This window comes from Castor canadensis, chromosome 12, assembly GCF_047511655.1.
Source record: "Castor canadensis chromosome 12, mCasCan1.hap1v2, whole genome shotgun sequence".
Lineage (NCBI taxonomy): Eukaryota > Metazoa > Chordata > Mammalia > Rodentia > Castoridae > Castor > Castor canadensis.
This window is the reverse complement of record NC_133397.1, coordinates 8,516,935-8,532,745: the sequence shown is the minus strand read 5'-3', so window position 1 is coordinate 8,532,745 and position 15,811 is coordinate 8,516,935. Positions and strand designations below refer to the sequence as shown.

At 37.0% G+C, this 15,811-nt stretch overlaps 1 protein-coding gene across 3 annotated transcripts in view; it reads left to right on the top strand.

The window, feature by feature from the left end:
* Positions 1 to 15,811, top strand: part of Nol10 (nucleolar protein 10) — an 84,425-nt gene that overhangs the window by 7,407 nt on the left and 61,207 nt on the right. The window contains exons 4-9 of one of the 3 annotated variants that reach the window (XM_020171857.2): positions 3,428 to 3,505; positions 4,239 to 4,276; positions 5,960 to 6,096; positions 7,332 to 7,397; positions 10,081 to 10,141; positions 13,247 to 13,332. In XM_020171857.2, coding sequence (XP_020027446.1) covers positions 3,428 to 3,505; positions 4,239 to 4,276; positions 5,960 to 6,096; positions 7,332 to 7,397; positions 10,081 to 10,141; positions 13,247 to 13,332 — 466 coding nt within the window. The remainder of the gene's footprint in view (positions 1 to 3,427; positions 3,506 to 4,238; positions 4,277 to 5,959; positions 6,097 to 7,331; positions 7,398 to 10,080; positions 10,142 to 13,246; positions 13,333 to 15,811) is intronic. The other 2 variants (XM_074049166.1, XM_020171858.2) reach the window with 2 other exon arrangements.

The window sequence follows — 15,811 nt, the reverse complement described above, 5'->3', positions numbered from 1 at the left end:
TTATTTTTAATTTTTTTCGAGACAGGGTCTTGCTGTGTGGCCCATGCTGGTCTCGAACTTGCCATCCTTCTACCTCAGCCTCCCTAGTGCTGGGAAGCCACACTGGCTTCATTTATTAAGGCTTGACAAATGCACACACCCAATCCCTCTCACCATACAGAACATGCCCTTCACCCAGAAAATTCCTACATGGCTTTTGCGACGAGTCCCTGCATCCAGCCATGCAGAGGAACCATAGCTCTGATGTTTTTCACTATAGACAAATTTAGCCTGAACTTTAGAACTTTGTATAAATGCAGTCATAAACTGTGTGTTCTTTTTTTATTTAAATTTTTTTGGTAGGACTGGGGTCTGAACTCAGGGCTTCACGCTTGCAAAGCAGTCACACCTCCAGTCCATTTTACTTTGGGGGATGTCTTGCGAACCATTTGCCTGGCTGGCCTGGAGCCATGATCTTTCAATCTTAGCCTTCCAAGTAGTTAGGATTACAGGCATAAGCCACCAGCACTTGACTGTGTTCTTTTTTTTATAAGACTTATTTCACCGAAGATTTGTATTTGAGATTCAGACATGTCGTTATATGTATTATGTGTGTTTTTTATTACCAAATATTTCATTATATGCATATACCATAATTTATTTATCCATTATCCATTTGATGGACACCTTTGTTACTTTAAGTTTTCAGCATTGTTAATTAAGCACCGTGAACAGTTTATGCATGTCTGTTTTTACTTCATAAATATAAATATATAAATATGTAGGAACAGAATTGCTGGATCATAGAGTAGGTGTATGTTTAGTTATGGGAAACTGCTGGACCCTTTTCTGAAGCAGTGATATCATTCACACTTCCTCCAACAAGGAAGAGTTCTGGGGAAGGTCACTTTTAACATAATTTACTGTATCTTGCGTTAGTAATTTTTATCACTAAGATTTTACATTAATGGTATTGTTTTGTGATCTAAGAACACGAAATTTAGGAAACTTCTAATGTGTCATAATGTGTGTAGAAAAATACCATCCAGTCTGTTTTGGTTTTGATTTTGGTGCAATGCTATATTGTCCATGACATTTTTTTCTGGTTTAATCCTATCTAGACACTTTTTCCAGCCACTTTCTGTTTTAACACATTCATCCACATCCAGGCCTGTTTCTTGTTCTGTACTAATGGTTGTATCAGGAGTAACACTGTCCATGTCGCTTAACCTCCAGTGTTATCTTCAGAAACTGGAAAAGAGGATGTGGATCTCCAAGGTACATGGAGATCATCATTGAGGATTGGAATAAACTTATAAATATGCTTTACTTGTCTAGGCTTACAAATCTGGTACCTCAGTGAGCCAGGGTAAGACTAAGTAAGATGTTAAATCTGTTAAATTATGTAGTCACTCTCTACTCCCACACAAAATTAATTGCTTGCTTCCTTATTCAGGATCCTTTGTTTTTATTTTTATCTTAAGAGTTTCTTACCAAGAACATGGCTAGTGAATCTGAGGAACTGAAAATTTAATTTTATTTGATTTTAACTTAAATAGCTGTGTGTGACTAGCAGCTGCCATATTGGACACATAGGCAGTTGGGTGCAGGGTCTTCCTGTTTTACTTTCTTTCGGGGCCTTTCTCCAATTGGTAGAGAAAGTGGACTTGGGGCGTCACTTCTCCATTTAAGTCAACAGAGGTCTTTCTTCCGGCCTGATCTTGAACTTGGTCTCTGCTCTTTCATAGATTGCCTGTGATGTTCTAGGTCTTGTGACTAAACAAGTTGAACAAGATTTGTCCTTGGAGGTGTTTCATTCTAATTGAGGAAATAAACCAAGCCCAGGGAATGTACTAAGCATTGATCTGTTACAGAACTCACCAGCCTCTTGTTCCTTTTGGAAGTATTAGGTTTATGATCACACCCAATTCAAATCTATTCTTAGTGTCATTGTTAGTTTTTACTGGTTCTCAGGGATGCAAAAGCAAGAAATAGAGGGGTGCTTTTATTCATTTTTAAATATTTGCCATACTTTTTTTTTTTCTGGTGACCACAGTAATACAAGTAAGCCTTATAGACAATACAAAAATAAAAAGTGAAAACAAAAAAGAAGGAATGAAGGCCCTGGATGTATTAACAATTTTACATATGGCTTTTCATGCACACACCCCTGTACACAATTGTTTGTCACCAACATTGGGCTCAAAGTGTATTTATTGATTTTTGTTTTGCTTTAGTTTTGCTTTTTGAGATAGAGTAGCCCAGGCTGTCCTCAAACTTGAGATCCTCCTGCCTTAGCCTTGCTGAGTGCTGGGATTACAGGCGTGTACCACCGTGCCAGGTATATTTTACTGGTTTTTAAACTTTTCTTTTTTAGGGCTAGGGGCATGGCTTAAGTGGTAGAATGCTTGCCTGGCAAGCGCAAGGCTCTGAGTTTAAACCCAGTACTGGCAAAAACAAAGAACAGAAAAAAACGTAAATTTTTCTTTTTTAATGAAACCTTGGGCTTTGATGCATGCCATAAAGCATAGGACTAACTCTTTCTTTCTAAGATGCCTTTTTGGTTTTAAAAATTGGTCTTTGCTTTTCCTCATTGCAAGCATGGTAAAGTTATACAAAATGCAAACATTGCAGAAATACATAACATAAGATGTGAAAGGCTCTAAAATTGCACTTTGCAGCGATGGACAGTCGCCATGAAGTTCCTGCTTTTCCTACGCAGGGGCCGATGTCATCAGTGTTTAGTGTGGAGTTGCACATGTGTGCTGTCGGCAGCGTCCACCTCTGCTCTCTGCTCTCACTCTCTCTCTCTCTCTCTCTCTCTCTGTAACACATGTCGGCTGATTTCCATGTCAGGAGTTGCAGGGCTGCTCACCCTCTTTATGATCAGGATGTTTCCTTAGGTGGACTTACCAATGTTTATTTTAGCATTTTCCTGTCAGTGTGCATTTCATTTGCTTCCCGTTTCTGGCCATTTATAAGCAGTGCTGCAGCATACCTTCTTCACATGTTTGGTATACTGCTGAGTGTGTGGGGCCAATTTGTAGAAGTGGAAATACAGTTTCAGAGTGTATAAGCACCATCTGCTTTGACACATGGCCAGATTGTCTCAGAATTCATGCGTGCTAGTCAACAACAAAATTAGTAGTTTGAACAGCTTTTCAACCTTCTTATTAACAGATCTAATCATCTTTTTATCTCTGCCCTTCTGTAGACAAAAACTGTTTCATTGTTTTAATCCACTCTTATTTATAAGACTAATTAGTTTGTCATCTTTCATTTTCTATTATTTGCTGGTTTATCCTTTGCTCATTTTCCTCTTGGGATGTTTGGGACGGGCTGCTTTTAAATTCCTTTTCTTTGATTTGGTTGTAATTAATCCTGTCTACCTCTGAACAAAAAGGATACTCACAGTTTTGCAAGATTTTACATCACATCTTTTTTTCAGGAACATATAAACCCCGGGTTCGTTGTTATGACACCTATCAATTATCCTTGAAGTTTGAAAGGTGTTTAGATTCAGAAGGTAAGAGAGTAAAAAGTAGATTTTTATTTTTGTGTCCTTTGCTACTTTTTAAGGTGGGAATGAGTTGTGTATTAGTTTCCATTGCTGGATAATAAATGAGCATAAACGTGGCACACAACATCATTTAGCAGCTCAAATCCGAATGCGACAGTATTCTTCTGTGGAGTTCTAAGTAGTCTCCTAGCTTGTCTCACCCTTTCCTTCTGGAAAACAGTAGAAACTTCGTGTACCATTGAAACTTTGTTTAGCAGGTAAACTACAAATAGGCAAAAAGTTCCTGTGGCCCATTGTTAAGCAACATTTAAAAAAAAGTTTTTTGATGCTGAACTGGAGTATGGCTCAAGTGGTAGAGCGCCTGCTTTGTGAGTGCAAAACCCTGGGTTCAAACCCCAGTACCCCACACACCGCCCCCCCCCACACACAGTGTTTTAATATATATGTGAAAGTTTTAAAATTATTTTGAACGTGTCTATAAAAATGGTAGAAAATTTAGGAGTCATTTTATGGATTTGTTTTCAGTTGTATAAAAAATTTAGATGACATATGTTCAGAAACTAAAGTTTTTAACTTTCCAGTTGGCATGTTGGGAGCATTATAATTTTGTCCTTGTTTTCTCTAGGGTGGGAAGAAAAGGTATTTGTGTAAAATTCCTGGGTCGAATTAGAATCTTTGCATCAAGTTTGCATTTTATTAAGAATATTGATAATAGCATTTTCCCATTATTATTTTTCAGTCCTCACCTTTGAAATTTTATCTGATGACTATTCAAAGGTATGTTTGAAAGCATTGGTTTTTACTTGCTATACTCAAGAAATGTGTTAGTAGACCTTATTTTTATAATAAATGTTTTTATCATGTTCCCATTGTTAAATTAAAAATGGCTGTATAGTAATAGGTAATCTATCATTTTCTGTTAATAAATTTTTAGTTTGTTACATGTGTAATGTGTAGTATCTCTTTAAACAACATTGGTAGAGGTAGCCTTTGGTCTGATATCAAAATTAGTTCTCCATATCGCAAATGAAGCCTCTCTCTCTCTCCCCCACCCCCCACCCTCCCTCCACTCTGCTAACCTTTTTTTTGTGATTTTTTTTTTTTTTGAGATAGGGTTTCCTAAACTGTTTGCCTTGGGCTTACTTTGAACTGGGATCCTCCTGAGTAGCTAGGATTACAGGTGTGAGCCACTGGTGCTCAGTCCTTGTCTATATTTTTATTTATTTTTTTTGGTGCTGGAGTTTGAACTCAAGTCCTACACCTTGAGTCACTCCACCAATCCTTTTTTTGTGATGGGCTTTTCAAGATAGGGTCTCTTGAACTCTTTGCCCAGGCTTTGAACCACAATCCTCCTGATCTCTGCCTCCTGAGTTGCTAGGATTACAGGCATGAGCCACCAGTACCTGGGCTTTGTCTCTATTTTTAAAAATTAGTAACAGTCTTCCTGTTTAGGTCATTTTGCATTGTGGATTTATAATTCTGATTATTGAATTTAACCTAGGTTTATTTGCCAGATTGCTTTTATTTTCTTATCTGTAAGTAAAAAGTAAACCAGCAGTATTATATGTTTAATTTTTTTTAATCCAGCAAGAGGTTGTGGAGTATTCTGATATAGTTCAGAGTACAATTACATAGATTTATTTCTTTTCTTGGGGCCAGAGGTCCATCTTTCAATTCTTGTCATTTTCAGCATTTCTTGTCATTATCCGTACAGCCCCTACTCAATTTAAAATGAAATGATTATGAAGCATCATATTACCCTATGTACACCTTTTATGTTTTTATGTACCAGTTAAGGCAAACTCAATAAGACAAAAACAAACAAAATAAAGTTTCTTAGTGATATCAGATGTCATCTTAAAGGAAAACTGAATTTTCTTAGCTGATAGAGCTTTATGTATTGTCCTCAGTTCTGGGGACTATGAGGTATATTTTGCCTTTTGTCTATGATAGTATTTATCTTGTGTTTTGGACATACAATTTTATACTGTACTTTTTCTAATAATTGATACATTTGCATTTAAATGTCATCTGCTGACTTTTCAGATACCTATATAGTAGTTAAACTTAAATTTATTCAAGGAGTTCATCAGCCCCATGTGATAATTGTGAGGTTATTAACATCTGTTCCCCCAGGTGAAATAGGAAATTATGCATTGAGTTGAAGGTGCAGTGATGTGTGTTATAAAATGCTGGTGCCTTGCAAATGAAGGGCATTTGTCTTATTCTCACGGTTAGAACGTAAGGTTTATAGAAAGCTATCAGGATGCAGAAGGACATTAAGGAACCAATAAAGAGTTTTGATTCTTCATCCCAGTAGCATATGTGTACACGTGTGTGTTCAGAGAAAGAGCAAGGATGAGAGAGTAGAGTTTTTCTTGCTTTGCTAGTTTTAGTGATGATGAAACAAGCACTTTACCTAGAAACCTAAACAAACTAATTTTCTTGTTTTATTTTCAGATTGTCTTCTTACATAATGATAGATATATTGAATTTCATTCACAATCAGGTTTTTACTACAAAACCAGAATACCAAAGTTTGGAAGAGATTTCTCTTATCACTATCCATCCTGTGATTTGTACTTTGTTGGGGCAAGGTATTGGATCCAATCACTCTTTGTTTTCTCCTTGCTACCTCCCACTCAACCAACTTCTTTCCTTAAATTAGTTATGTATAATTATTTAAATAACCTTTAGAGGTAAAGTGTGATTATTGTAAAAAAAAATTAATCTTTGAAACAAGGGATAATAACCCCAATATTCCATATATTGGAACATTTTATTTAGATGTGTAATAGTATTTTAACACCTAATTTTGCTTAATAAAATCTTTGTAACATTAAAAATATTAATGATACTTACCTATCAGAGTGGTTAAGCCAGGAATTACCAATGGGAAATATATAAACCTGTATAGAATTGTTCAGTTGCCATCATTTATGACACACAATTTTGTTCATTTTTCTTTTGTTTCTCAGAGTTCTGTTTACTTCATTAAACTTGTAGCTCCTGCTTTAAGTTTATTCAGTATTAGTGAAGAATTTCTGGACCATCTCGTGACTAATGTTATATGAGGTTATATACTCCACTTTGAACTCATTTGACTGGGCATGGTAGCACATATCTGTAAACCCAGCACTCAGGACACTGAGGCAGGAAGGTCGTAAGTTTGAGTCCAGCCCGGTCTATATAGCAAGACTGTCTAAAAAAAAAAAAAAATTGGGGCACGGGAGAGAGGGCTTTAAAGAAAAGAAAGACATGGTGTCTGCCTTCAAGTTGCTTTAAGTTCCAGTGACTGACTCATTTATGAATTATACCCCTGACTTCTCTTAGCATAGGGCTTTAAATCTGGAGAGCTACACAGGAAACCTAGGAGAATAATATTGTTGAATTTGGTTTCTTACCCTTATTTCGTAGTGTTCTAAAGCTTTCATTTTTTTTTTTTTAAATTGATAGTACTGGGGCTTGAATTTAGGGCTTCACACTTGCTAGACAGGTGCTCTACAATTTGAGCCACTCCACCAGCCCTATGTTGGGTGTTTTTGAGATAGGGTCTCATGAACTATTTGCCTAGGCTGGTTTTGAACCGTGATCCTCCTGATCTCTGCCTCCTGAGTAGCTAGGATTATAGGTGTGAGCACCAGCACCCGGCTTAACTTATTTTTATATAGGACAAATGCATAATATAATTTAGGTTTAGAATAAGTTTTTGTATCAGTTTTACAAAGGAAAGTAATGCCTAATGAATGATACATATGTACACATTTGTAAAGCTTATATTTACTTAAAGTTTACTGTATTTTACTAGATTTTTGACTTGATTATTTTGCAGCTCTGAAGTTTATAGATTAAATTTAGAGCAAGGACGATACCTGAATCCTCTACAAACTGATGCTGCGTGAGTATTTAGTGGTGCTGCTATATTTATTTTGGCCAGGAGGTGGAGCCACTGTTCAAGTTGTTACCAAATAATGTGATTACATTTAAGTAGCACTCTGGGGAACTTAGGTAAAAAGGATATCATTAAGAAAATAGAATAATGAAACCCATTAAAAATTGTTTAAAAGGGGAAGGGGAGCTGGAGGCATGGCTCAAGAAGTACAACACCTGCCTAGCAATTGTAAAGCCTTGAGTTCAAACCCCGGTATCACTAGGGAAAAAAAAAATGTTCAAAAAGGGGAGGAGGGGGAATAAGAAAGAGTGCCAGTGGGGTGAATTTGATCAAAGTACATTATATTCATTTATTGAAATAGCTCAGGGAAACCCCTTTGTACAATTAATACATGCTGAAAGAAAAGGATACCTTTAAAGTTTTTCTTTTTTGGACAATACTGGGGTTTAAACTCAGGGGTTCACAATTGGTAGGCAGGTGCTCTATAAAAGTTTTTCATAAACAGGACTGAGAGTATAGCTCAGTGTTGAAGATGTGCTTTGGTGTACCCAAGGCCCTGGGTTTGATCTTTAGCGACACATAAATAAATGAGTGAATAAGTGAATTTTTTCTTAAAAAAAAACTTACTCACTCCCTCATATGTAGACATTAGATCAAGGGCAAACACAACAATGGGATTGGACTTTGAGCACATGATAAAAGCGAGAGCACACAAGGGAGGGGTGAGGATAGGTAAGACACCTAAAAAATTTGATACTCTCTCTACAACAAAATTAGAAATAAGGGCAAAATAGTTTCTGCTGGGTATTGAGCAGGGGGGGCGGGGAGAGGGAGGGGGCGGAGTGGGTGGTAAGGGAGGGGGTGGGGGCAGGGGGGAGAAGTGAACCAAGCCTTGTATGCACATATGAATAATAAAAGAAAAATGAAAAAAAAAATTAGCTAGCATTTGTTGCCCTTAACGCAGAGAAACTAAAGCAGATACCTTAAAAGCAACTGAGGCCAATAGGAAAAGGGGACCAGGAACTAGAGAAAAGGTGAGATCAAAAAGAATTAACCTAGAAGGTAACACCCACGCACAGGAAATCAATGTGAGTCAACTCCCTGTATAGCTATCCTTATCTCAACCAGCAAAAACCCTTGTTCCTTCCTATTATGGCTTATACTCTCTCTTCAACAAAATTAGAAATAAGGGCAAAATAGTTTCTGCTGGGTATTGAGAGGGGGGAGAGGGAGGGGGCGGAGTGGGTGGTAAGGGAGGGGGTGGGGGCATGGGGGAGAAATGACCCAAGCCTTGTATGCACATATGAATAATAAAATAATTTAAAAAAAAAACAACAAAAAACCAATAAAAAAACCTCACTCAAAGACCTGGGGATTTCTTAAGGATTTTAATTCTCACTTTAAAAACTTCTGAAAGTCACTTTAATAAACTCTGCATATTATTTTATTTCTAGCATCAAGTTCTCCTTCACAATCTTGTGGTATTTTCTTCCTGTAGAAAAGCTTTGAGTTAACTTAGAGTGCCATTTTTTAATTTCGATTTTTTGCTTTTTGTTAGCAGACATTAAAGGTTTTAGAATTTTCCCTTTTACTATACATTATAAGTTACACTTTTATTCAAAGAGAAATTCTTTAGGAATGACCGTGTTATCATTGTCATCATCAGAATGAGTAATGAACGACCACATGAGTGAAAACACTAACCCCAGGCTGGGCATTATTCAGCCCTTTTACTTATTATCTGCTCATCTTAGACTGATGTGGGTTTTGTGGTAGGTCTTAGTGCCATTTCCACACAGATAGGGCAGCTGAGGCAGGACGAGTGGACTGCCCATGACCATACAGTGAGTCAAGGCTGGAAGCTGGATTACATCTCTGTGTGTTCCTACAGAGCTTACTGAACTCGACTTCTTGCTTTGAGAGGATTTTTAAAGGTTAGAAGAACATGTAATGATTAAAAAGCTAGTAAACTCTCCAGATACTTCACTTCAACATTGAATGTTTTTACTTTCTTTCAAAATGTATCTGCTCTTTACTGTAGAATTTCTTGTGTATAACAACTATTTAAGTGTTTTCTATATTCTGGACATTGCTGAGCTTTTTAAAGTCCATCTCATTTAATTCTCACAATAGTCTAATGAGGTAGGTGAAATATTCACTGCACTGAGAAAGAAAATGAGGCTTAGATCCATATGCACAGGTCTCAAAATTGTCATAGTGATAGACTGTGTTCCTAAGAGTGCAACTTTGCCTTGGAAGAAAATAGAATGACCCTTTTCTTCTCATGGTGGTGGAATAGTGTTTCAGAAAGAAGGGCTTCCTTGTTTGTCATCTGCCAGACAGAGTGTCACCTGGGGATCAGAAACTCTGGTGTCTCTGAGCCAAACACTTCACTTTTTCATGCCATGGTGGCTTTTCATTTCTTGCTGTCTTTTCATTTGCAGATAAATGAGAGAATCTGCTAATCTCTGTCCCACAGAATTTTTTTTTTTTTATTGCTGTGCTGGGGGTACTTTTACAAACGTTCTTACAATGTATCAAATATATCATATTGTCCCACAGAATTTGGATTGATTGTTGATTTAGAATGTTTAAAGAATAACCCCCACCCCCCCACACACACCCCAAAAAAACCCAAACAAAACAGATGCTAACCAATATGTTCTACCTTGTTGCTTTGCTATTTTAGGGAGAATAATGTTTGTGACATAAATTCAGTGCATGGTTTATTTGCCACAGGAACAATAGAGGTAAGCATATGTTAACTTTATTATTTTAAAATCTCCCTCAAGTAAAAGTGATGACCAAGAGAATGTTTCTTCGACCTGACTGTTCTATCATAACACATTCAACAGTAGTGTTCTAATGCATCTTCCTTTCTCTCCCCTTCTCCCTTCCTCCCTTGCTTCTTTCTTCTCTCTTTTCTTTCTAGTGCTGTGGAGAGACTCAGGCCCTTGAGCATGGTAGGCAAGTGCTCTACCCCCGAGCTACGTCCCTAGCCCTTTAATGTGTATTTCTTGTTAGCATCAACCTCATATGTCCTATTTTAAATCCTAAAAAACTTTTTTTGAGTAAACCTTAAGTTCATCCATATAGGGATGGTTCAACAAATTACAGAACATTCAAACAATGGAATCCTATTTGCCAGTTTAAAAAACCTGGGGCTGAGGATATAGCTCAGTGGTAGAGCTCTACCCTAGTATTCATAGGGTTCCACCCTAGCATGCTACCAATGAGTCATTCTCTTGGTAATCACTTTACCAAGGGGGAGATTTTAAAATAGCATCCTTCAAAAATTAGAGTTTTTTGTTTGTATTTTCTTTTTTTTTGGTGCTGAGAATTGAACCTGGGGCCTTATGGTAAACATACAACTGAATTATATGCCCAGCCTAGAAATTAATTTTTAAACAGAGTGTTCACAGAGCAATCTAGGCAAGACATCAGGAAGTGTGCTCTATACGAGAGGCTGTGTATTGAGATGGGCTGCTTCTTTACCAGGTGTGTGAAGATCAGCCCTGGGGCTTATTGAGGAGTCAGTAGCAGGCTGGGCTTCCTGAAATTCTTAATTACTGTAGCTTGCGATTTGATAACCACAATCAGATCGGACTCAGAGTTTATTTTTACATTATTTTTGATAATATGTTGGGTTGTTTTCTTCTGTGACAGTTATTATAATGTAATATTATCAGACAGTGAGTATTGGAATTTTGTGGCTTGAATTGTATGAGTGGAGGTTTAGCAGTAGAAATATTTAAGTTTTAGGCCTTCGAAAATCAGTATGGCTAAAAGCCATTTTCTATTTATCGTAGAATTATATATCCATTATTTGTTTTGAAAGGTGACTTTTTTTTATTTCCATAAAGTCTATTATTTCAAGAAGAAAGAAAACTATACTATTTGGAATTACCTGCTCTGTGTTCTATAAGATTTCTTTTCCTTATTCACACATATTTGTAATAACATTGAAAGATTAATGAGATGGAATCCTCTGAGGTATATTCACAATTTTGCTTTTAAGGCAGTTAATATATTCATAAACATTTTTAAAAGTCCTGTGTATTTTTAAATTACAAAATCAAATGATAGAGTACAAAGTGAGGTGTTTTCTTTGTTTCTACCCTATACCAGTCATTTCCTTTGGTAGACACTGTTAATAATTGGGCACAATTCTAGTGTGGCTCTAGTAGGGTTCTGTTAAATAGATGTACGGGCTGAGCATCCCTAATCTGCACTCTGAAATGCTCCAAAATCTGAAACTTCCTGAACACCAACCTCACAAGTGAAAATTCCACACCATGAAACTTTGCTTCATGCACAAAATCATTAACAATATTGTATGAAATTATCTTCAGGCTATGTGTGTAATGTATATATGAAACACAAATGACTGTCATTGGGCCCCTTCCCTAAGATGTCTCATTGTGTGTATGCAGATGTCAAACAATCAGAAAAAATGCTAAATTGAAGCACACCTGGTCCCAAGGGAGACAGTTGTTTCCTTGCTCTGTTGTTTGCAGTTCTCTTTTTTTTAAGAAAGGATTTTCCTCCAGACTGGGGACATAGGTCAGTGGTAGAGCACTTGCCTAGTATTGTGAGGCCCTAAGTTGGAGTCACAGCACACACACACACACACACACACACACACACACACATTACCATAGCTTTTTATAAAAATTACATACCTCCAGAAATGTTAAACACATGTTTTAGTAATCATTTACCTGCATTTTGCACATTTACGTTCTCTCTCTTTTTTTTTTAAATAAAAATGTGTATATTTTAAAGGTGTTTTCTAAACCATTTGAAAATAAGTCATGGACATTATGACAGTTTTATCCTAAACATTTAATACGTATTTCTTAAGAACAAAGACTTACCCAATAATCCCAGCTATTTGAGAGGCTGAGGCAGGAGGATCACTTGAACTTAGGAGTCTAAGGCCAGCCTGGGCAACTCCCCCATCTCAAAAAAACTCCCAGAACCTATCAGGACTTCTCCTGTAAGCTCCTAATACCATTGTTATGGCAGGGTAGTCAGAGGAGAAACCAAGCGACACTCAGAGGAGTGGAGAACTCAGGTTTTTTTATTTTTACGCTAGCGGGCCCAGACGTGTACCAGTGTCTGAGCCCTGAACAAAGGATTCACAAGATATTTAAAAGGTAGTGTTAGGGCATCAGGTTACAAAGATGTGCTCAGGTCATGGTGTCCTAACCAGTGAGTTAGATTGTTTAGGTTAATTGGGCTGGTAGTGAGCTAGGAACCTAGTGTTGTTTAGATAAGAACAGCAGGGGAGACCTGCTTTGGGAAGTTTATTTACAAGTGGAGACAAAGAAGGGCAGGAATGGGTGCTTATCTCTGCTTGGTGCCTCTTATCTCGGTCCTGAGCTTTTGCAGGGCTCTAATGGGCAATTCCTCACAGCTCTGTCCGAGGTTACAGCTTTTAATTGACAGTTTACCATGTTTTACAACCCTGTTCCAGGGCTATCTTCCTCTTCACCATCGTTGATAAAGAAATTTAATTTTAACGTAACAATATGAAATATTTAATATTGATATGATACTTGAGTATTTAAATTTCCCCAATTATACGAATGTGTCTTTCATGGCTCTTTCCCTATCACCATCCAATCAAGGATCATGCATTACATTTTGGACCTTTTCATTGCTAGTTTTTTTCTTTCTCTAGTTATAAAAGAATATCAGCTCCTTGTAAAATATTTAAACAGTACTTCAAAGGTTATAAGGTTACATTTTTTTTCCTGCATGAAGTAATCAATGTTAGTAAACTTATTTTTGTATGTGTTTGGATTTTTTCTAGAGCAGCTTTTCTTAAAAGTTGGCTTTTATTTATGTAGGGCCGAGTGGAATGCTGGGATCCCAGAATGCGGAACAGAGTTGGTGTGTTAGACTGCGCACTGAGGAGTGTCACAGCAGATTCAGAGTAAGTATAAATTAGTTTGCAGTGTGACTGTCCATCAATATCAGTGTTATCAATAAGATAAATTGCTATGTTTGAAACCCTTAGGACTCATACCTGAAGTTGTAGTGTCTGTGATTGTTTTACATCAAAATCCTTTCTTATTAAAGCTGACAGGCCAGAAGATGGGCTTTGGTGCTACTGGGGTTTGAAATCAGGGCTTTGTGCTTGCTAGGCAGGTGCTCTACCATTTGAGCCACACCTCCACTCAAGAAGATGTGCTTTAACCACTAAGGCAAGCTTTTTTGTTGCTCCAGTTTGCCTAATTCCTACACTTAAACACACAGAAAAGTAATACTTGGAGGACAAAAGCCTCCAACAAAGTAGAGGCTTTAGTTAAGCAAGAAGAAAAAGTCCCTGTCTCTCCTCCACTCACCAGAGTGGTGATGGTTCCACAGTTTGGCACTTAACCCTTCAGGTGTTTTTCTGTGTGAGTATGATGGCACACAGGTAGATTGCTTTCTCAGGGAACCCTTGATATGCAATTACATGCTGCTTTTCCCCTGGGCTCTTGGAATTCTTAGTGCTGCGATTTGACCAACACATCCTCATTTCAGTCCTGGGAGAATTTAGACACATTCCATTGTCACACCACAGGGAGGCAGATGTTTGATGACTACAGGCTACCAAGAGACCACGAACCTCTCAATTTCTACAACATTTTGTGTGATTTCCTTTTTTTGAGGGGGGGGGGGCGTGTGGAGGGGGAGAAGAATTCATGGTTATTTGAAAAAATCCTTTTATGTGAAGCTTCCTTGGCCTAGGAAAAAATGAAGAATGACTGCATAAAAGTTCTGTTTTATGTGGTGAATAAAGAATAAATTAATTTTTTCATCTTTTATTTATGACATTTAAAGTGAACACAGGAACACTTATTTCTTCTAGTTACTATTGAGTTTTATGTTAAAGTAATATAAATAAGCAACTTCATTAATTACACTCTGGTATATTGATCTATACTATTTTAAGTCGAAGTCCACGCCTGTATTTGTTAATAGAATAAAACAATGTAAAGTGCATATTAATGTTTTATTTTATTGGTATGAAAGAAAACAAATCAGAAACTTGCCTATTTTTGGTAAGTAAGAAAATCAATTATAACTTAAAGATATTTACCCTGTCTAGGAAGCAGAGCGAGTAATTTTCTCTTACTCTTAGACACTGACTTCCCTTTGAATTAGAATAGAGTTGGGCTCTGGTACAAACTCTGTCATTAATTGTTGCATTTAAGAAAAGTCATTTAAGAAAAACAGGTCAGCAGGAGTTACTTGCAATGTCTTGAGGCTACTTGAAATTCAGTGACTACAATAGAAATAATGGAGGCAATCTAAGGAAGAGATGTGAAATAATAATCTTAGCCTTGGTTTTGAGAAATGTGGGAGTACTTATTTTGTTTATTTTTTAAAAATAGAAGTTGATTGACATTTTTTTCTAGTTTGTTTTCTCCTTAAAGTAAGGGATTTTCAGTTGCATGATAAAGTATATTTTATTTAAAAATAATTTTATTATTTTGAAAAAGTGACTTATACTTAGTATAAAAAAGATGCTAAGTGGCTTCAGACATACAAAAAAGAAGGTGAAACTGAAAACAAGGCAGATATAATTCAAGTAATCAGACCTCTGTTGGTGCTGATGACTGTTTCCATTTCAGTGATTATTTCCTGAGGGAAAATACCTCAAACTGAATTTCTGGGTTAAGCAGCATCCACGTTTTCAAGGCTTTGGTACATTGCTAAATTGCCTTACAAAGTACCTAGTGTCCGTTTCAACATCGACCCATCTCTTAGAATGTTCCCTCTCTCCTCAGCCCAGGCATCTACCTCTGTATGGTTACTCACTCTGTTTTTGAGCTTACGGAGGGGGAGGGGTGTGAGGGTGGGGAGGAGGTCCCACTTTATTACCTAGGCTGGCCTCCACTCCTGGGCTCAAGAAATCCTCCTTTAGCCTCCTGAGTAGCTGGAACGACAGACACACATACCAACATGCCTGGCTTCATTTTTATTAATCTTAGTGTTAGAAAAAGCCAGAGGATATTGATTAAATAAAGCTTGATAGAAATAATAGCTGACCATACTTTCCATTTGCCTGGTACTGTTTTAAGTTCTTTCCTATAGAACAGTAACCCTTTGTTCTAAGTACTGTTTTTGCATTTATTTTTATTTTTATTTTTAAGTTTTTTGTGTAGATAGGGTCTGGAGAACTATTTGTCTGGACTGGCTTTGAACCACGATCCTCCTGATCTCTGCCTCCTGAATAACTAGGATTATAGGCATGTTGTATGGCATACATACTGTTTAGTTTTGAGAGTTATGTTTCAGAAGCGTATTTCTTAGTAAGGAAGAATAATGCAAACACTCATTTTCAAAATACATATTTTTTTGGGAAAGCAAATCATACAGTTGTTTATAGTTTTACCACATTTTTATAAGAAGAACAATGAGCA